The following is a 23,056-nucleotide window of genomic DNA, read 5'->3' as shown; positions in this document are numbered from 1 at the left end:
CCAAAGGAATACTCTCCAAGGAGAATCCTAGCTCTCTTACCTTAATACAGAGATGAAGTCTCAAGTGAAGACTGCTATGTCCTCTATGCTCAAAAAATCCCCAACAACCTCATTATGAACATGACAGATACCAGTGAATACTGGACACTTACCTCATCAAACCAGAGGGGCATCCAACAAACTTATAGCCAACCTTGCCAAACAGAAGAAAGCTCTTTCACAGGGCACTATTTAAACTGTGGAACTGGTTGTCATAAGGTGATACAGAGACAAAAAAATTAATAGAATCATAGAATCGTTAAGGTTGGAAAGGACCTCTGAGATCATCGAGTCCAACCTGTTAACCTAACTGCCCGGTCCACCTCTAAACCATGTCCTTAAGCACCACATCCACATGTTTTTTGAATGCTTCCAGGGACTGTGATTGTACCACTTCCCTGGGCAGTCTGTTCCAATGCCTGACTACCCTTTTGGTGAAGAAGTTTTTCCTAATACCCAACCTAAACTTCCCCTGGCGCAGCTTGAGACCGTTTCCTCTTGTCCTATCACTTGTTACTTGGGAGAAGAGACCAACCCCCACCTCGCTACAACCTCCTTTCAGGTAGCTGTAGAGAGCAATAAGGTCTCCCCTCAGCCTCCTCTTCTCCAGGCTAAACAACCCCAGCTCCCTCAGCCGCTCCTCCTAAGACTTGTGCTCTAGACCCTTCACCAGCTTCGCTGCCCTTCTTTGGACACACTCCAGCACCTCGATGTCCTTCTTGGAGTGAGGGGCCCAAAACTGAACCCAGTACTCGAGGTGTGGCCTCACCAGTGCCGAGTACAGGGGCACTATCACCTCCCTGGTCCTGCTGGCCACATTATTCCTGATACAAGCCAGGATGCCGTTGGCCCTCTTAGCCACCTGAGCACACTGCTGGCTCATGTTCAGGCAGCTGTCAACCAACACCCCCAGGTCCTTTTCCGCCAGGCAGCTCTCCAGCCACTCCTCCCCCAGCCTGTAGCGTTGCCTGGGGTTGTTGTGACCCAAGTGCAGGACCCGGCACTTGGCCTTGTTGAATCTCATGCAGTTGGCCTCTGCCCATTGATCCAGCCTGTCCAGGTCCCTCTGCAGGGCCTTCCTACCCTCCAGCAGATCAACACTTCCATCCAACTTGGTGTCGTCTGCAAACTTACTGAGGGTGCACTCGATCCCCTCATCCAGATCATCAATGAAGATATTGAGCAGGACTGGCCCCAACACTGAGCCCTGGGGAACACCACTCATGACCGGTATTTATTTCTATAAATACACTCTAAGAAAGGATTAGATTGACAGAATGATGGCAGATAAGTTGGCTTAGTGTTATAAACTAACAGATTTGGTGGTCTACATGCTACTTTTATGCTAAGCTTCATAAACCATCAATTGCTAGAAAATAGAAGGAAATATCACCCCAAGTTTGCTCTGTTTCTTGTACTCCTTCCCTAAACATCTACTAGAATTGACAGTCCTTACATATGATAAACTCTTTATTGAGGATGATGGACCTTAGCTCATTTAGGAAAGATAAGTATATCATGAAACCAAGAAAATGACATTAGACATCCAGAAAAGTTTTAGCTGCCATCTATCAAAGATGTTCTCTACTCATACGATTTTTCTGATCAGTACTAATCCAGAAATTGCTATGGCTCAGTCATTTTCATTCAGACAATTTTCTCAGCGTTATAGAAAGCTTAAACAGATCGACAAAAATCAGGCCTATATTCTTGCACAATCTTTTCTACCACAGAAAAATATAACTCACATGATACACAAATAAATTTTAAGCACGAGCACTTTATGTAAATAAATTATACCATATTTAATATATTCAAAAATTCTTTGCAGGTAGACTATTTTATTTTCACTCCACTTGTTCAAGACCAAAATTGAACACCATGAGAAAATTCTTCCAGAAAAAACTTAGTATTCATTGAATAAATTATACACTCACCTGAAATGGCTTATTTGGTTTTCTAAAAGGGAGGAAAGTCTGTCCTTTATTTCCTCAAACCTTTCTTTCTCTTCAACAGATACTGTTCCAATTCCATCTGGCCTGTAATATTAAATATTTAATAATTAATAATTGTTGGTATCTCTTCACACTGATTCCTCTTTGAACAGTGATATTTATTATTAAAGCTTTCAGTTAACATGCATGCTAACTCTCCTTTCCCCTTTCCCGCTGCCTTGAAGGATGAACAGTAACTTGTGAATATAGTTAAAGAACAGACTGCAACTAGACAAACAATTTAACTTTTGAGCTGAACTTTTAAGTTCAAGTCCTAAGTTTCTACCTGATCCCAATATGAACACAAGGTAGCGTATATTTCTCCCAAATAATTCCCAGAGATGTATAATATCCTTTCTCAAGAAAATTAGTAGTATTGGCACAATAGCGGGGCCTACTCGGATCTTACTGAATTTCAACTCCTTGAATCTTTCAGGTATTTTCCCAGAGGCACAATGTGGCTGAAAGCGATTTTAAAATAAAGGTGGGAGGCAAACTACAGTGAGAAAAGCCAGAGCAGGCAACACGTAGGAATCCCCCTGCTTAGAGTGAGCATAGATTTTTGATCCCCCATCCCATACTGACAAATAGCAGCAAGGAAACAAGACTTCCATAAAAATATAGTGTAATGGATGCAACAAATAAATAGTCTTTAAAAAATAAAAGCACTGGCATTTTTTTACACATCAAATTTAAGTCCCAATAATTAATAATAAGGCTTAAGTATTAAGTACGTTAAGCACACACTAGAGTCTTAGCCTAAAGGTCTTATTAATGTATTTATATTAAAATAATGACAAAATCAAAGACATTTAAATACACATTTCCCAAATGGCATTTTTGCCATGCAGTCACGACTTCCCCACGTACAGCATACTTTAAAAAGAAGTATCTGAAAACTTCCTGTTACTCTCTCAACTTCTAGCTCCAGGGTAACAAAACAGCTACTGCTTCCCACCTGAGTTTACTACCCTGACATTAAGTGTGGATCCAACCTGTACCTCCTCCAGAGCCTCCAAAACTGCATCTCAATGTTTCTAGAACTGAGAAAATTGTAGTAAAATGACATGAAGAAAGACAACATTGTTTCGCTAAATTGTTTCTTTAACTTTCTCCACTATACTTAAATCTAGGAGGGATAAGTTGCTACCTGCTTATGACATAAACAATTCTGTCATCCCTTAAATCACTTATATTTGTGATCTGTCAAGTCAAGGTGGAAAGAATGCCTGACCTCCTTAAATTGTTGTGAAGACAACAATAAAAATCAGATATGGTGGAGATATGAGGAACCAGGCACATCAATATATTATTGTATAAATTTGATGTGAAAGAGCAAATAACTTATCTTCTCTCTTTTGATGGATGCCAGGATACTTTACCTCAGCCTTCTGACAGATGGAACGGGTTCAAATTTAAGTAAATTGCACTGTCTGATTTCATTGTCAGGAGAGATCGTGCTCTGGAGTGATAAAGCAAATAGGTCTGTCATATTAAACCTTGCAGAGGCATGTCATATATATGACAGAAAAGACCTAGAGGTCCACATAACAGTAAGTGAAAAAGGTGAGCCAGTAGGATGTCATATCTGTCAACCTGCACTAAGGCTACGATCACTACGTACCGGCGACCTGTCACTTCACTGAGTTTGTTGTCACAAAGAACCTTGCTGACAACACCGAAAATTTTCAGAACTGTTAAATATATTTTCAGTGGATGTTTGGATAGAAGCAAATGTCCCAGAAGAAAGAGTACACAAAAAGGTGTTAGAAAAATGTACCATCTATAGCACTGAAAAACTTGTCTCTTGAAAACATGCTTTTAGAAAACAGCACAAACTCTGACTCATTATTTTGTTTCTTCCTGTTAGCCTTATTGAAACAAGCAGAACGTAAAAATGCATTTTCGCAACACAATTCTGAGACACATATTGTGCTGGTGATCATTTTTTGCTACTCTTGGCAATGTCTACCTACCCCTGAGAAAAAAGAATACACAGAAAAAAGAATCTCACTCTGAGATGAGCTGAGAGAGAAAAAATAGACAAATAGTTTCAAAATTCCAACTCATTTTTTCTTCTAGATCTTTTTCTCTAATTGCTTTAAAGAGAGAATAAACTAAAATAGCACTGTTTTGAGCTAGTTATTTTTATTTACAAATTACTGTGCCTGACAAGAACATCAGACTCAAGTAGTCATTTAGTTTTCAAAGGTTTAAGTCACCCATAAACTATGCAAGCACTATTTTGCAGCTAAAAACAACAAAAAATGCGCCTTTCCTACTACCCCAAATGTTATGTATAGTGGTTTGGACTTGATTTTTTCAATTCAAAGCCACTATTCAGCTTTCTTATTGCAGCCTGAGACATCTCTTTCAAGAACTCAGCCAAGAAAAGTGATGGACTGTCTTAAGAAGAGTTTTCATTTTAACATTATCTTCTCAAGAAGGTAAGGGGAGAGTGAATTTTCCTTCCCTCCACATTCTTTTCCTCCTTATTCTTCAGAACTGCTTTTGGGATTAGAGAACTAGGTGAAACAGTGAACACTCAAAACCTGAGTAGCCTTCTCTCTCACACTTATACTAGTTTTCCATTTTTTGAGAACTCTGTCAATTGGATTTGGATTGGCCTGTCTTGTCTGCTTAGATCACAGTCTAACTGGCACAGATGTAATGTTGTCTCTGGTCACATCTCAAATTGTTTAACTCACTCAGACTTAAATATCAAAAGAGATTTGAAATAAACACCTCATGAACTAGAGCTAGTAAATTCGAGTGGGAAGCAGCTGTTCGACCATAACACACTTAAATAATGACACCAAAAACAGAGGTTGCCCAGAATTTTTAAAGAAACTTTTACTGTGACAATCGTGCAAGATTGCTGTCCTGATGGCAGTTACTCTAGGGAAGCCAACTGATTACGTGGTGGGTTTAGGTTTTCCTCTGGGAATGGACTGTTTTTCCTCGCTTGATATAATCCTTTAAGGCTTGGAGTACTCTCTAGAAATATTTTGATGTCTAGAGGTCTTAAAACCTGTAAAAATTTGCAGAGGTCACTTGATGCATTGTAGGATTAAGATTCTTGTGAATAGCTATGGCATGCGAGACAAAAATGGTGTTCCAGTTCCAATGGGAACTAGGTATGATGGACACTGGGTTCACTGTAGAGTGTTTCCAGCCCTCAACTTTGGAAACAGCTTCTCCTAGTGGCCTCTCAAGAGAGCGAACTGTTACCTTAAGCAAGACTGTTTTGTTGAGACAGCCTTGCGAGATACTAACTGAACATGACTGACTTTTTAAAGTCTTTTCAATAACCTTTTCTCATTAAAAACATACACCATCACTTCGGCCTGTCATGAAAAAAAAGAGTACGAGGAGAGGAATGTACAGATTGACATTCTAACATGTACACACACACATACATAGATGAGAACAGTAAAGCTGACAAAGAGAATCTGCCAGAGAAAGATGAGAAATTATGATGAAAAACAAAATACAGGAAAAATACTTCAGCTAAGGTCTTACTTCAAGACATTTATATAATAAACCACATTTCAAGGGTGTAGGAAAACAAAAAAAAAGTCATCTTGGCTGCTAGAAACAAATTGTTTTAGAAGACTTCAGTGCTTTCTAAGAGCACTTGTTTTTAAATTCAGCAGGATGCACAATAAAATGAATGAACAGTGACAATTTTCAAATTAGCAAGATAAAAGTTTGACTTCTTGCTTCTTAGTAAACAGACGATTAAATTGTTTAGAATTTTCTATTATCTATTTAAAGGACTTTAATATCCAAGGACTTTAATACCCAAATTTTCCTTTAAAATACAATTGTATTAATTAAGGCTTTTGCAGAGTCCATGGTTTATGTTAGACAAGTCTAAGAAAAACAATGATTTACATTATTAGCTTAGAAGCAGGCAGAGCAGACGTCTTTTTATTAACAGAAAATGAAGAGAACAAATTATCACATGGCATTTAAACATAGATTTAACCAGCAGGCACTTGAAGACCGAGCATTTTGTTGTTTATATTAACTGTTCTTCAAGCATTCTGACAAAAAAATGGCACAATAGAGCCTTCTGCTGTATGCATTTCTCAGGCTGATCCTACATCTGCTTACAGGTCATAGCCTCTTTTTCACAAGTGAAGGAAAAAGACCAATTCTGAAGGCCACTAAAACAGATTAAGATGATAAATCAGGTTAATTTTAACGATCTTTTATCCAGTTATATTTTAGGTAGGATTCATTAATGCCCTTCTACTGAAAAGCTAAGCATATGCTAATGTAATATCATTTTACCCAAAGTATAACGGTATGTATAGGCATTAATCAGTTGAAATTAATGACAAAACAATGTATAATGTTTAGGGAAGGTGAGAGTATGTAATAACATTAGTGTTCCTTCATTGCCTAAGATGGCATGTATCACCTTAAATATGCAGAACGTTATTCTAATATTTCTTAATAATGTGTGAATTGTGATTAATTTTCTATTGACAATTTCTCTGAGGCTTTTCAGAAGCAGATTGGTTTTGATATGTTGAAAAACATGCCTTTGTAAATACTGTAGTGAGGATACATTTTATTATAACATTATTATAGTTATTAGCACTTTCCAACACAGGACAGTATCCTTCCTTAAACCTAAGGTGAGGTCAACTTGGCTTCACTTGGTACCTGCAACAGGGCAAAGAACTTTACTTCTAGGTTTGAACTCAGAAGAACTCTACTGATAACTTTCTTGTGGTTATTTACAACAGTAACATATAGAAAGCTCTGTCACTAATTGAACAACATTAATTAAAAAAAACCCCAAACGTAACTATTTAGAGAGGCCTCACATCAGAGGCTTGGGGGTATGATGCTCATACGTGAACCACTTACAAAGGAGAATACAGATTAAAGCAGGTTTACTTCCCTCTGTGCTCCATATACGTTGGAGATGATCAGCTTCCAAAAACGAAGGATGAACTGGATGATGCAAGACGCTTGGCACAGGGCAGTACATAAAACTGAGAGACCTAGTGAAAAAGTTCTATTCTCAGCATTGCTCAATGAGCCTCAGAAAAGGGGAAGATTAGATTCACTTGAAGAAAAGGGATATAAATGTCCAAGGATCAACTAGCTTTTCCAGTTTTGAGAGAACACTGCTTCTCATCTAGAAGAACAAACTCACATAGAATATCAGTCCTAAAAGCTGTATTTTCTCATTCCATTATTCTGGGGAAATGGTGACTGATAATAAATGACTTCTGAATAAAAACACGTTTTTGAGTATGAGAAATCCATTCTCACCATTTCCATTATGGAGGACTGATAGAAAAATAAGACAAATTACAAACCCAAAAGACTCCTGTTAAGTCTCTAGATGCTGTATTAAACAGGAGTGAGAATTTATATAAGATGCTGATAGACTGATGGAATATAATTTCTGATGTAACACACTTCCCTAAAGATCCAACACTGTAAGGGATCTCAGGCTCCTTCCTCCAGCTGTTGGACAGCCTTGGAACAGATCTAAGATTAAAGCAGAAGGCTCAATGGCCAATAAAATCCAGTGAAAGAAGACCTTTCACCTGCTACCATTACAACATAGACAGAACATGTGGGGTTGAGAGTGAATAAGAAGCACAGCAGAAAGAGGATGCATTTTCAACTGCTTAAAGTCAAAAGATTCCACAAAATCCTGCTAGCAATGGTTTCTTGGGAAAACCATCTAAGAAGTCTACATGCTATTCAAATATTTTTATACACAAAATTATACATATAAAAACATAACACTCCTGGGAAGAGATCAGCCGGACAAAACCTTTCATGTCAGATGGTGACCATGTGCAGATAAATGGTGAAACTACTGACTTTTAGATTAAATCTTGTTAGATAGTTTATGAAAGACATAAAACGAAGGAGCAACCAGCAAGATACAGACACCCTTCCTTTAACTCTAGAGTTAATTTAGTCAGAAGAGAAGGAAATATCTATTCAAAAGCTCCACAAAAAATGATTAGAAGACATAGAGCAATGTAATGATACTATTTTCCTTATTTTTACAAAGTTCCGTGTCCCAGATTTGAAAGGGATGATTTCTCTGGACATTCTTTTATCACTTGACTGAAAGTGTAAAATTGCAATAAATGGTTCTTATCACAAAACATTGAAAAATGAAAAGAAATATATGAATGCATAGCACTCTCTGAAGTTTTCATAGTTTCATTTCTCATATGTGTTCATTTACTCCACTTTAAGATATTTCCTCCAAGCATAATAGGAGCAAGAAGCCTATCGGAGAGTCTACAGTGCCAAATGATGGCAAGGATCTAAAAGGAGCTCTCAGAGAGGGTGAGGCTATTGCAGAGATGTGAAACGAATTCTTTGCACTGCTGTTTATTATGAAGGACATTAAGATTCCTTTGGTGGAACTCTTCTTTGTTCACAGCAAAAAAATCTTTATTTTCAGCACAGAATCTGTCCAAAATTAAAGCAACTGAGAAAAAGCTTATGGAACAAATTAGAAAATGAACATTAGCAAGTTGCCAGGGCCAGAACTGAATTGCCTATGGTTGTGTGAAAGTGCTCACCGAGAACTGCCTTCCTCCTGAGGAATATGAGATCAATTTAAAATCAGAAGTTTCCAGGGGAGGTAGGGGGAACTACCGACCAGTAAGCATTACATACATCCCAAAAAATCAGAAGGAATGATAATATAAGGATAAAATTGAAGAAAATTGGGTAAATATTACCTACTGTTAAGAAGTCTGTATGGCTTTGAAGCCATAAGGCAGAGAAATCTTACCTTCTGATCTTGAAGTTCGCTAAAGGGACCAAAAGCAGGCGGATGAGTGTGACCTGACTGATAACCGTGTACCTGGATTTCAAAAAATCTTTTGTCAGATTCCCTAACCAAAAGCTTTTAAGCAAATTAAGCAGCCACTGAGTAAGAGTGAAAGTCCTTACATTTACAGTGAAAAAAGAGAGAGTAGGAATAAATGGTGAGTACCTGCAGTGGAGGTAAGTTATCAGTAGAGTTCTGCCGGGACCCGTGCTGAGACCTGTGCTATTTTACAGTATTCATGAATGACCTGGCGAACAGCTAAGAACTGATATGATGGAAAATGTAATTGTAATGATAGTTACGTGGCATAGTGTGGAATTCCAGAAGGACCTCATGAAATCAAGTAGCAATAAAACCGTAAATAATGACCAAGGTAGACAAATATAAGGAAAAATCAGCTGCTATTCAGGGCAGAGATCTTGGTGTTATGATGGATAATTCCATGAAACCGTACCTGTTCAGCAGCAGTCAAAGAAGCAAATCAACGTTACTAGAAAAGGGTAAGGAATTAGCAGAAAACATCCATCCAGTGTAATCAATGCACAGTTCAGTCATACTTATTGAATCTTAAATAGCAAAGAGACAACAGAGAAGGATTTTTTTTTGTCTCTCCTCCATCTCTTGCAATAGCAACAGGGAAAGAAGAGAGACATGTAGGAGTCAAGTTCAAAGCAAGAGTTCTTCAAGCAAGAGGAGGCTGAGTTGTGGAACTTGCTGCCAAAGGTGTTGAGGGTGCAAAGGGCTTACACAGGTTCAGGGGTGCAATGGACAAGTACCTTGAACAGACTCACTCCAGGTTACCAAACAGGCATATTCTGAGCTGCAAAGAGTTGGAAACTGGAAGAGCACTAAGAGGAAATATTGCATATGCTTGTCCTTCTCTTACTCCAAGCAGGTCAATGCTGGCTTAGAAGAACCCTGGTTCAATATGACTGTTCTTCTATGCAAACACACATGCACTGAAGATTTCAAAATGAAGGCAGAAAGTATTTATCTTCAGTTATAAACTGATTTTTGTAGCATTACTTTCACCTTCCTTTCTCATATATGAACTTCCAATAAATCAGCTTTATTTCTGAATAGAAAAAGCTATAACTGGGGAATATGCTTGAATTTTGAATTTTTCAATTCAGTCTGTAACTCAGCAGGTGGAAAGAAGTCACTTTGCACTTCATGTGATACCCACCAGCATCTATTTCAGACAAGTGGGACTGAATAGAAGTCACAGCATGAAAAGTAGACAAAAGTGAACGTGATGGGGAAGAAAACAATAACTCCTACCTGGACTGTTTAGACTGAAATGTCAGCATTCAGGAATATCCTATAGTTCCTTGTTCTGCCCATTTCACTTTCACCAGAGACACACAAGTGTATGCATAACTGCAGTACAAAAAGTTCACTTGTGAACTAATGACTTTGATGGGGACCATATAGTGGCAAATTTCAGAAGAAAAACATTTTGAAGGGAAGTCAAAGGGGATGCTGCTGTAAAGTTACATAGCACCAGAAGCATAGCCAGTGGAAGCTGATTTTATTTACTAGAGGAAAAGGAATCAGTTGATTCAGAAACAAGGATGTGTTTTTGTTTAAGCACTCAGCAAGGCTACCCTTTTACTAAAATATTTTGCTTTTTGGCTATTCAGGAAGAGTATGTCTTAAGAACGTCATCCACAAAAGCAGAAATACCTTTTCTACGTAAGCAGTTTGTTAGGCCAGTTGTAATGCTCTTCCCAGCAGGAAAGGACAGGCATGAATGAGGCTTGAATTCCTCAGTCTAGGACTCAGCATGTTGTGCTCAACCCTGCATAAACATTTCTATTCCCAAACCACCAACATTGGCATGAGACACACTAAGTGCCAGTATGCTTGATAACTCTGTCAGAACTTGTTACCTCTGTCTTCATCTCAGGAAAGAAAAGAGCTGGGGACTGTTCTCTGGTCCTGAGACCAGGTGGCAAAGTCTACTGCATACTGCCTACACCAGAGCTCAGTTCACGTCTCCTCTGTGCTCCACAATGTCCCTGAAGCTCTAGGACAACAATTCACTTTTATGTGTTTATCCTGGGTGTTTTGAAATAAAACCACGGCTATTGTGTTACAGCCCGCAAGAGCATTACAGCCTGCAGCATGAAACAGAGTTCATATTTCAAGTTCTAGGGTGCAGCAAAAGAGCATAAGGGATACCCAAGGGTTGAATATCTACCGGAAGAGTTCTGGAGACATATGAATGGTGGAAAGAGCCAAAGCTGATTCAGCCTTGTTCATAGTGTTTACTGGGAGCAGTATTCAGTACACGCAATCCCACAATCATGCCTGGGATGTTAGAGAGTGCCTATGACTAATGGAGAGTTGGGGTCCATTGTATGAGACTGCTTCCGCACCCGTTATATTTGGCAATCAGATGTAGCCATTGGTGTGCTCAGCATATGTCCTGGTATGGCCCTGGTATATTTTGTAGGTTTGCTCTGATTTGTGCTTGAGTTTCTCCTCACCAGACTACCAGAAATGAAAGCGAGTGACACCTCTGTCTGATCATTTGACTGATGTCACTAGATTGCCTGCTACTCTAAAATTCATGCCTAAAAGAAATTGATAATTTGAACTACAGATACGGCTGCATTTCTACATGTTCCTGCATCACCTGACTTCAAGATCATTTTTGATGATCTTTCTCAGGCTAGTGGAAGGTCTAAGATCTCTCTGTGAAGCAAAGGTGAAATATAAATTGAATACATCATGCCCAGAGTATAAAGCTCTTTGTCTTTGCTGTGTGGCCTTTCTAATTCTCAGCCTGACTTATAAAACTAAGATGTATAACGCCAGGGATCAGCCTAGAACTTTGGCCTGTCGTGCATTGTCTGTGAATTTCTTTTTTCCCTTTTACTATTTCTTAGTGCCGCGGCAGATGAATGAGTGGATGTATTATGTGCGTATATGTGTGTCTGTCATCCTCAGTGAGTGTGTCTGCTTCTGTCCTTGACTTACTTTTCTTCTTTCTTCATGTTTCTTTTTTCTTCGTTATTACAATATCTCAGTTCTAGTCAGACCCTCTCTGTTCAACACTTCTTTTATTCCTAAAACACTCATAATGCTATTCAGAGAATATCTGTACAGAAGGAATAGACAGAATACAAACAGAGTGCTTACCACTGTGTAAATGATGTGCTCCCTGAGATATTTTCATGCACTGCACGCACTGTTGTCCTTCACTTAAATTATGAAATAAAAAGAAATGTATCTACCTTTCTTTTGAATTCTTGAAATAAGTTTGAGCAATTATCACTGTATATTTGTCTTGTTAGGTTGAAACCAGTAATAAAAAGGCTAGAAACAACAAAGACTTAGACTCAATAGGAAATACGAATGTGTCAGGTTCTTCAGGAACTAACAAAAGAAGCATGCTTTTATGGAGAACAGGTTACCAAGTAAAAGCCAGAAAATCTCCTAACTTACCAGTATGAATGTTAAGATTCTTGGCAGTATTTCAGGCACATTCAAAAACATTTTAATTTTGGACATTATTATCAAGGATTACATAACGTTAATCTCCCACTACCAAATGACTCAGGTCACAAATGCCCAGCTCCTGTTCTCAGATGAGGCTTTGTCTGAGCCAATGAAGGAAACAATATCCTTTTTAAGGATCGTCCCTTCTTTGCTGGCTCGAGGACAAGCAAAATGGCCTCTGTGACTGACTGGTTGCAAGGCAACATAAGCATACGTGTTGGGAGGAAAACCTCTGTCTCTCCTGATCCCTACCAGGATTCAGTTTTGGGGATTTACTGACAGCATCACAGTAATCGCTTTTTGGGACTGTGAGCAAATTTTCCCCTAGTGGCAGGACTGGATCAGTTGAGAGGGGGAGATCTATTGGGTTTTCCCTTGTTATTTTTGAACTTTTAAAACGTATTTCCTACAGCAGTCTACAAATCTAGTGTGCGCAATAGGGTATAAATGCATGTTGTCCTATAATCTGATAGATTGCCTACCCCATTCCGCACTTCAGTACAAGGAAGACATGGATAAACTGGAGCAAGTTCAGAGGACGGCGACCATGACAGTCAGAGGCCAGAGCACTTGCTCTGAGGAGAGGCTTGAGGGAGCTGGGCTTGTTCAGCCTGGGGAATAGGTGGTGTCTAGGGGGACTGAATGCAGTCCCCCAGCTGTGACTGGGAGGTCGACAAGAGACAACAGATATAACTACACTGAAATAAGACAGGTTCAAACTGGGTGAAGACCTGACAGGATAAAGCCCTGAGCAACCTGGTCTGACCTCACAACTGACCCTGCTTTGAGCAGGAAGTTGGTCTAGAGACCTCCTGAGGTCCCTTCCAACCTGAGCTATCCAATGATCCTGTCTCCAATACCTGCTGTTCAACAGCAGAGATAGTTCCCTCACAAGTTGGAATAAGACACAGATGAAGCAAAAGCTTCTTTTAAAGAACGTGTGTAGCACAGCAAAGCAACAACTTAATTTTTTCCAAGTCTTTCGCTTCCAAGTGGAAGGAAGACATCATCCCAAGAGCACCACTGTGACCAACAGCTCCTGAAGCAGCCTAACCTTTAGTGGAAAGAATTCCAGAAGTGCCCTAGCTCTTCCCGGCTGGGGGTCACACCACATTGCCAAGATATGTTTATTTTTCCCTCTGGTAGCACAGCCAGAAGAACTCAATATAGTATGATTAGTTGCCAAGCTACAGACTGTAGAAAAAAAGTCAAAGCTTCCCTTAAACTGCAATATTATTCATGATGTTCACTGGAAGCACCATTCACTAACACAACACAAACGCAAAATGCAGAAGACTACCTTTTTAACAGGATGATATCCTTTAGCCTTGAATCTGCCTGTCTATATAACGGCCAAGAAAACACACTGCATTAAGACAGTACAAACTGAAAGGTTTTTTTTTTTTTAATAGTAATCTGTACAGAATCTCTAATGCCCCCAATGAAACTTTCATGAACTGATTTCTGTTGTGTGCAACTTCCCTACCCAGTGAATGCAAGAGCCTATAAATACTTTTGCTTCATCCTAAGGCTATGAATTTAAAAATATACCATTAAATTACCTGTTACCATGAACATGCGAGGCACAAAATGCAAAACTGTAGTGGAGCAAGGTTGGATCAATGACAGAACCATTTTCTGAATGTTCAATCAATTCATCAAGATAGCAAAGATGGCGGTGACAGCCTCTCACTCCGTAGCGAGCACAGTATTCATCTAATACGAAGACTTGACCTGGGCTAAACCAACCCTAAAAGAGAAAGGCAAAAAACCCCACAACATTTTGAGATTTCTTCTCCCACTCACGGCTTTTAAATCCAACAAAGAACAGAAGCATATATTTTTATGTGCATTACATAAACTTTTTATACTAGATTTATATCTGACTAATGCTGATGGCACTGGAAGCTAGGTCCAACAATAGCCCTCATGCTGAAAGGAGTACATGTCAGGAAACTATTTGCAGTCCTGACAGTTGTCAGGAAACTATTTGCAGTTACTGCTACTATGAAATACATGGTTTACAAAAACATGCTAATACATCCAAAGTCTGGTACAGATTCAATTATATTAAAACCTAATATAAAACAAAACTAACACTTCAAAATAATTTTTGTTCAAGTAATTAATTGTAAGCTGCAAGAGGACATTTCAGTAATGGTGAGGGACATTGACATGGACAGTTAAAACACAGTTTCTGGATGGTCAGTTCCCTGTGGCTGGAACTTTAATGAGAGAGAACCACAATTTCACCATTTACCCTGTTTCTTATGTAACATGCGTGCACTTTTAACAGGTTTTTAATAACTTATACTAGTAGAGAGATACAAAGCTAGGTAGTTTGTTAAAAGCCACCTGAATAAGATGGGTATGATTTGACCTTAAATAATAATGAGATATTCTGGGGCATATGGAGGGCTAACTTGGGCAGAGTCTTGATGAGACTGGAATTGCGTAACCCTGACACAGGCATGAACAAAGTAGAGGCTCCTTCCCACCACAAAACCAGTTCTTAGGTGAATCCAGAGCATTAAAAAAATAATTCATTCTTGATGTAGAAATGTAAAACAGAAGAGCCTTGATTGCTTTGCCTCCCAATATGAAAAAAGATAGCACAGTCCGCTTCCAAAAAGCAGTAGGGAGACAAACATAAACCTTGGAAAACCATGGCTACTGCATAGGTGTTCTGAATAAGCATTCTTCTTTGTTCTTTTCTTAATTGTGGTGGTATTTCCCTCTCATCATCCCTGCCAAATGGTTAAGAGAGATTGAGGAACACCTGAAGTCAAATATACAAATACCTTGGATAAGCAAAATGATTTTGCAAGTCACGAATTTACATCAGTTTAGTAGCTGAAAACCAGTATTTCCCTATTGCTTGTGAAGACTTCTGCAAGCTCAGATGTTTAATATTTATACACAATATCAGCCAAAATACTATTAAAGAGTACTTAAAAATATATTCATATCAGGTTTAAATCATCTGAGTTTAAATTTACCAAAAGACTTGCATGAGACAGGAATTTAAATTTTATATTCTCCCTCAACTCTTGACTTTAACATATTATTTGCAAACAAGAACACCTCAAAGTTATTTCATAAATTTATTTGCTCCTGCTATATTTATTTGAAGTCAGTGTTTCTCCTGCCTTTAAAGAGCTTCAGCTGTTTCTAGAGAACACTTAGCTTTATTACAGCATCCAGAACAGAGCTCAGTGTTTTAAACTAATATCCAGTCATGTTGCAATGGCTCATGTAGTTTATACAGTGTTTGCTAGAAAATATGGTATTCCACTGAAAGAAGAAAGAAAAGGGATTTTAACTGAATTTCTGCAATAACATGTATCCTATCCCTAGATATAATAAACAGTGGCTATCGTGATTGATATTCTGCCAATACGTCGTCATTGTCACTGATCTCTCTATATTTTTATGGAAAACATAACAAAATGCTGCATGGCAACGCTTAGCAGTACAAAAGGAAATAATTATTAAAATTTCTGTATGTTCTCATAGGAGGAAATTGTGACACACATACAAATTTTTAAGTAACTCATTACTTTAACTTCAGTCTCTGTATGAGATCTGGTTTAGTGTGGTCATTTTCATATAAATATGTGCCGCTTTTGCCCTTGTTCAACCCCATACCATGCATAAGTCTCACATAACAACTATATGCTACAGAGTATTAGATAACTGCCTATTTTTTTTATTGTATAATTGCAAAAAAAAAAACAAAAAAAAGAAGCTCCCCAATACTGAGAAGAATGCAAAATCAAAGAAGTTTAGGTCATATAGTAATTTAATACAGAACTGTGCTTAATATTAATTCTTACACATTTTTGTTTTTATTTTTACAAGTTGTATGTGTGGTTCCTCTGTATTTATTGAAATAAAGGGATGCATTGTTTCTAAAAATGATAGGAAATAAGCTGTTCAGGAAAAAAAAAAGCTCACTTCTATGTTCATGTATTCTATTGCTACCTTGACATTCCCAATTTTTTTAATTAAAAAATATACTTAAATACGCAATTTAACAAAAAATGATCACCCAGTCTACTTATTAAAAGCTGAATTTTAAAAAGAACAATAAGAAATGCATCTGCTTTATGGTTGCTATAGCACTGTGTATTTCACCTAACCTCTTCTAAAAGTTCCTGATTTCAAGGTTATATTAAGTGTCTTACTATATTATTATTATAAAAAAAGATTTTGACCCCAATGCACTGTTAGAAAGCTAACCATTTTCTCTTTGAGTGCCAATTACTTTGTACAGATGTACCTTCGGGCCTCTTCTTTGATTCAGTGTGCAACCCACAGACAGAAAATGAGTCCTTTAACTTTTTCTATACATACCTATCTGGTAGTATTTTAAAAAGGAAGCAACTGTCATGAAATAATAATTTTTTTTCTTTTTTACACTTGCAAACAAACCTAAAAAAACGCATCATTATCTTTGTATTACATGACTAGTCAGATCAATGGAAAAAAGAAGGAAAAAAAGTTATCCTTTTTTGTTGCTGTTGGGATAGTAAAGTGAAAAAAATTATGTGCTATGAGGCATTTTAGGTCCTTTGTGAGAGACCACCATTTCAGACACAATATCAGGTGAAACATAAAGCCTCAGGAAGTTATGAGGTCTGACCCACATGAACCTGTTTCATAAGTGTGTATAATCTGACGGACTTCCACAAGATTGTTGGTTTTTCCTACTGAAAACAAAACCAGAAGCAGCCCCATCCTCAGCTCCTAGCCCCACAAGGCATAGAACAGAAAGTGTTATGTAGGAAAGGGAAACTGCACCTTCAAATATGGAAGCATGCTATGCCAATATCTTACCTTTTATAGCTGTCTTTGAATGTGAAAAACATTCATTTTGATGCTGAGATCACACTTTACTTGTTTTTGTTTAATAATTATACTCCCATTTGTTTTTTGCAATGCATGTAATACATATATGACCTATATCTATATTGCCTGTGGTTCTGCTTTCTTTCTTTTGGCGCTTTTCCTTCTTCACACCACAGTGGAATGAAGAATTACAAGATAGGTGAAAACGTCTGACATGAGGCGACTGCCCTTGTACCTTAAAATGCCTGTACAGGTGTCAGTAAATCCTACCACAGGAGCTCTTACCATTATCAAAACCTTCTGTTTTTATTCAAACCTCCATAGAGGACATGACAAATTTCAGCTGATAAAATCAGAGACAGTTTGGGTCTCTTTGCTTGCTATTGAGTGGCACAGTAGCAGCTTGCAAGTGTATAATTTTCAAATTTGAAACCAATTGATTGGACCCTTTATTCCAACTACAACTGCAGCTATTGAATGAACTAGGAAGAAAGGACTACTTTGTAACAACTATTTCTCACTTCTTTATATCTATCTTCCAGCCAGTACTCACCAAACAAGAATAGGAGTCATTCAATCTGTGATCCAAGGTCTGCCTCTGAAGCAGTCTAAAGAGGGAAGCATGGTCAAATTTGCAGGGATTAGCAGAAATAAACTCATCCATGCCATGTTTCTGACCACGGTCTGTATCTGTTCATACAAAAGAAAAATGTGCAGAACAAAATAGATGAGCATGTGTGCAGATTTACAAACGCAAGTGTACACATGGTATATAAGTCTCAATATATACACTATCTTGAAAATATTTCAAAGAAACAAGTTACATAAGTAGGTGCTTACAGGTGACATTATAGAATACTGTTTTTTAATCTGAAAATAGTATTATTGAATTATTTTTCTATCATACCAATCTATGGCGTGTAACAGTGAAAAAAAATGTATTTTCTAGACACTGACACATTAAACAAAACAATTTAGAAAAGCTACCTGAAAATACAACATAGCACATGAAAATAATCCTTAAAGCATGGTTTTCTAGTAGAGCTCTTCAAATGTTACAATTTACAAAACAATGTTATGAGTATGAAAAAAATGTGTTCTATGATTTCCTGGTTTTGTGTGGTGCTCTTTCTAATTTTAGCAAAATAGCCAAATAAATACCCTTTCCTCCATTGCAAAAAGAAAAGGTTTATGCATTTATTTCTTCAGATAAGAAAGAGCATCTTTACTGCAGATCAAAGTACTACTCATAGAAATATTCATCATGGCTTGAAGCCTACTTCTCAAATGGCAAACTGGAGCAGAAATGAACACACTGGCTTGAGCTAGGTCATTTCCAGCCTTCTTTTTGTACTCAGCTTTTAATGAGACAAACCTTAATGTAGTAATGGCAAAGAGCTCCTTCAACCTTCCAGCAGAGTAGTGAAAAAGGGAGCAGCATTTTTGTGTAAATACATAGAGAAAACATACCATCCCAAATGGCACTTCAATCAAAGGCCCAAATTTATTGTTCTTCACAGACTGCATCTTTCAACGCCTTTAAACCCCGCGGGTTTATCAAAAGAGAAGCTCTAGTGATTGCTTTCATTAATGCTATGTTTTGACAAAGTCCTCAATGTGAATTATCTATCAAGTATGGACAGAAAAAGCCTTACAGTGCCCAAAAGGACTAGTTACGTATTAGCACATTAGCTGTCTTGGATTCTATAGACTGTACTGGGGTGAACAGTCCTATCAACTTAAAAACTGACTTCCCCTTTCAATAGGGTCTTAGCTCTTTGTTCCTTTAAATTCAAACCTAGGTCTTTTTATATTCATTACTGGAAAAGTATAGATCTAAGCGTATCCTAAATGCAATTTTGAAAACCTGCATAGTACAAACCTAAAATTTCTAAAGAAAAGGAGACAAAAGTTTATTGATTAAACCCAATTATAGAGTCAGGTTCATAATAAAACTCAATATTGATCTGTGGGCATGATGCTAACATAATCAGTCACATTTAGAAATTTAGCCCCAGATCATATTGATCCATGTCAAGTCCAACTTTCAGCTGTATTTGTGGATGGGAGAATTATTTAATTCAAGCTGAAAGATCTGCAGCATCACATCCTGGAAAGATGCAGAAACTAATTCATATCACTTGGCTTTGCATTGTCAAAGCAAGAGTCACATCCATGTGACAGATTTCACCAAGGTGGATGTAGCAAATAAACAGTATGACAATACATCGATGGTGTAAGGTATGAGACCATCATCCCAGAGAAACAGCGGCACATATTTTTAATGGCTTAAGGATCAGTAGCATATGTGATTACATAGATTAACAATGTTTCCATGAGCATTAGACTAGCCTATCATTAATAACAAACTTAGCTCATATTTTTGACATAGGTACATGAAATGCTTTCTCTTAAATGTTTTTAAACACGTGAATTCAAAGATAAACAACTGCTATCAACACAACTACATAACTGAAAGTACTAAACTACAATGTGAAGTTATCTATAGTTTCCAAAATGATCCATACACAGATAAAAGTTTTCCACACCCGATTTGTTTAATGTGTGACTGGTTTCTACATTTCTTGTAAGTTTTCCTTCTTATAGGGATATCTGATTTATTGAGTCATTATTTAAAATAAGACAGATTACAGAAAAGAAGAAGGATTAATATTTCTTTCTGCCATTGGTATCAGGTACAAATTAGACACAGCTGAATCTTTCTTAATTTAACCAGCTTGATTTTTTTTTCCTCTGGTTAACTACACAAATATAAAAGATTCTCCTTCTTTAAAAGAAAATCTGTGTAAGTACTGATAAGTAATTAAGTATTTTGAAACCAGGAGACTGGATGTTGCAAAGGAAACAGATTCAGCATTCTGATAGAGTAATCTAGATGATCACAATGCGTAAGGTGGCCTATTGAATACAACGCAGCTTGTGAAAGCAGAATCTACTATTACACAATTTGGGCAAAATAAGCAAGAATATTATTTAAAACCAGACATACTTCCTAGATCTAATTCTACAGAAAGATCCATGACTGTTCACCATCTTTTTAAGTGAATCAAACAGTACAAATAACATTGTCAAATAGTAACAGAAGATCTGCTACCGATTATCTTCTAACAACAGAAAAACAGTTAAAAACTTACCTTTGCCAGCTGTAGGCAAGCAGGAAATAATAGAAAAATAGATCTAGGGTAATACATTACATTTTATTTTACTGTTATGTTATACATACAAGATAACTGGTAAATGTTTTTGAAACAAAATGGATTTTAAAAAAAAGACCTTGATCAAAAATTATGAGGAATTCACAAATATTATATAACTGTGATTTAAAAATCATTTAACATCCTACTTCTAAAAATTGTTAGAGTGATTGTATTTTTCAAATTCCTACACAAATCAGCTTTAGATGTCCTGTTCAAGCTACGTGCAAATGCAAAAGACATAAAGACTGCTATATTGTGACATACGGTTAGGAAAAAATACAATTCTGTTTGATTCTCTACACTTTCTCAATCTTGGGAAATACTGGGAAGATATTTGGGGATAACTTTGAAGCAGTAATACTTCTCCTGCTTCTTCACAATTAATTTTCTTCCCTTCTTAATGGAATTTCTTGTCCTGCTTTCAAGTTGCCTCTAACTCAAACATATTGTTTTGGCTGCTATTTCCATGTTACGCTGTCTCTTTCAGGTTGTGTATTTATTTAATCTTTTGGAAACTGTTAGCCAAAAAACTATCCTTTTTTTTTTGGATCAAGCCAGGACAAATATATATATTTTAAAACCATGGTAAAAAACTTACAAAAGCTATTGCAGGAGTTTTAGCAAATTCTTTGGGTGTTCTTTTAGACAAGGATATTCATCTGCATATGCTTTTTGCCGTCTTTGCAAGAAACTTCTAATTTTAGCCCAGCTGCAAAGGCTATAAAAATCATCACATCTTCAGTGATTCAGTATAGTGGAGTGAATTAAGACTACCAAGAATTCCATGTTTATGGCACATGCTCGAGTGGTTCCTAGTGATAACCAAATCACTAGGCATCATCTCTGCCCCATTCCAGCCCAGAAGCAAACACATGTTTTCTGTAGCATTTATTCTGTGCTAGGGTGAACTACAGGAACCGGCCTTGTAAAGTGCTCTTTTGTGGCTCTCAGTGACATCCCTGCTTGAGTTTAAGCATTGTGGAAGCAATTTGAACTAACTCAGGCAGGCAGGAAAGAAGAGTAGGTAGAGACAAAATATCTAGTATTGTAGGGATTAAAAAGATTTAGAGGCTGGGAGTAGTAGGGTAGGAACTATGACTCTGATACAGAAGAGGCTGGAACTGGTTGGATGAAGATGAAGGTGCACATGCTCTTTGCAAAAGACAGTGGCAAGACATGCATTACATTCCCTCAAGTGCCACTCTATACAGATAGTGATAGCTTACATCGGGAACATTTCGACTCCTGATCATTGACCAGGACTCCAAAGTGCTACATGCTTAGAAACATGGGCCAAAGAGACAATCTATGCCCCCAGAACCTTATCGCTTAAATATCAGACAAAGAAATAACAGAAGACAAAGTGGCAGAACATGAGAAAGCAGCTGGCCCATACGGCCCGACTGTCAGGCTGGGGATAGCACACTGATGGACTGCCAGTATTTTACCAAAGGACAGATATGAAGAGGATACTAGTTAGTTTTTGCACGTTTCTTAGTAGCATGGGAGAGAGCATACAGGTGACTTACTGATTGCCTAAGGTGGTGGAGGCCAGCGTTAAGCTTTTCTTTCTAAAAGGGAGATGGGGGTAGTTGGAGGCAAGCAGGAATGGGACATGAAGGGGAATGGGGGAACACGTAGGGAGGGTGGAGTTACTCCACTCTCCCAGGTGGCAAAGTGTATGATGGATATAAGGCTGCCAAACCTGCTGAGCATACTATGTCCAATGAAAAAATATCTTTTATTTCTGTTTGTTCCTAAAATATTTAATTAATTGAACATACAAACACCTCAGAACTATTTTAAAAGAACTGTTTTACAAGAACATTCCCAATTATTCCAAGACTGAGCAATGCCACTATAAGGTTAAGCAGTGGTATTTCTTGTGTGTGTCTATTATGACACCAGCACCTTAATATTAATCATATTCTGGTTTTCCCACAGTGTCTGTGCTGTAGCCAGTTCAAAGACTGAGAGTGATACAAATAACATTTAAAAGAAACATGAAATGAACTATTTATTTCCATACCATTAAAGTATGATAGGGAGAGAAATTTTATAGTGCTTATCATCGGTATATCCAAATAGATTGAAAATGTTAATGTTATATTTTCATGACTAATCCCAAAGCATTGCTTCCTTTGGCAAATTGCCTGCACTTTCTTCTTGATTACACAACACTGACTGCTCCACTTGGACGATTTAAATGTCCACACAAGCTTCCTCTGTGATGCTTGTTTGGTCAGATGGAGGTTTCAGCTGAAAATGTCTTCAACTTTGCTGTCATTGGATTGATGTCTTGTAATACCAATGTATGGCCTATGTATTTGACTCCCTTTGCTACTCCCTTTCTACTCAATAAATAGGATTTGATGTTTTGTACATGGACTCTAAACAGCATTTTTATGACAACTGTTATAATTGGTCTTTGCAAAATCTCAGAGTATTTGCCTTTTGTGAGCTGTTTTGGTAAGTGACATCTTTCCAAAAGAGAGATGAGGAAAACTATACATCTCAGATCAAATGATTCCTAACCTCACTTGGTTTTCCAGTATTTGTCTCTCTCCTTTCTTATCTGCAGATATTTTCAAAAAGAGACCATCTCTGAACTCATG

At 37.5% G+C, this 23,056-nt stretch overlaps 1 protein-coding gene across 13 annotated transcripts in view; it reads right to left on the bottom strand.

Moving 5' to 3' along the window:
• CADPS2 (calcium dependent secretion activator 2) overlaps positions 1-23,056 on the bottom strand; it is a 324,205-nt gene that overhangs the window by 90,802 nt on the left and 210,347 nt on the right. For all 13 annotated transcript variants that reach the window (XR_015706229.1, XM_087764100.1, XM_087764101.1 and 10 more), the window contains exons 12-14: positions 17,777-17,913; positions 13,935-14,122; positions 1,977-2,078 (exon numbers count right to left, since the gene is read on the bottom strand). Coding sequence is in view for 12 of the 13 variants with exons in the window: in XM_087764100.1 (XP_087620226.1) it covers positions 1,977-2,078; positions 13,935-14,122; positions 17,777-17,913 (427 nt within the window). In the remaining variant the exon portion in view is untranslated. The remainder of the gene's footprint in view (positions 1-1,976; positions 2,079-13,934; positions 14,123-17,776; positions 17,914-23,056) is intronic.

The sequence above is a fragment of the Nipponia nippon genome, unplaced genomic scaffold (genome assembly GCF_047370975.1).
Source record: "Nipponia nippon isolate SJK-2023a ecotype South Korea unplaced genomic scaffold, ASM4737097v1 scaffold_3, whole genome shotgun sequence".
NCBI lineage: Eukaryota > Metazoa > Chordata > Aves > Pelecaniformes > Threskiornithidae > Nipponia > Nipponia nippon.
Note: the sequence above shows the minus strand (reverse complement) of the source record. Positions and strands in the feature narration are given on the sequence as shown.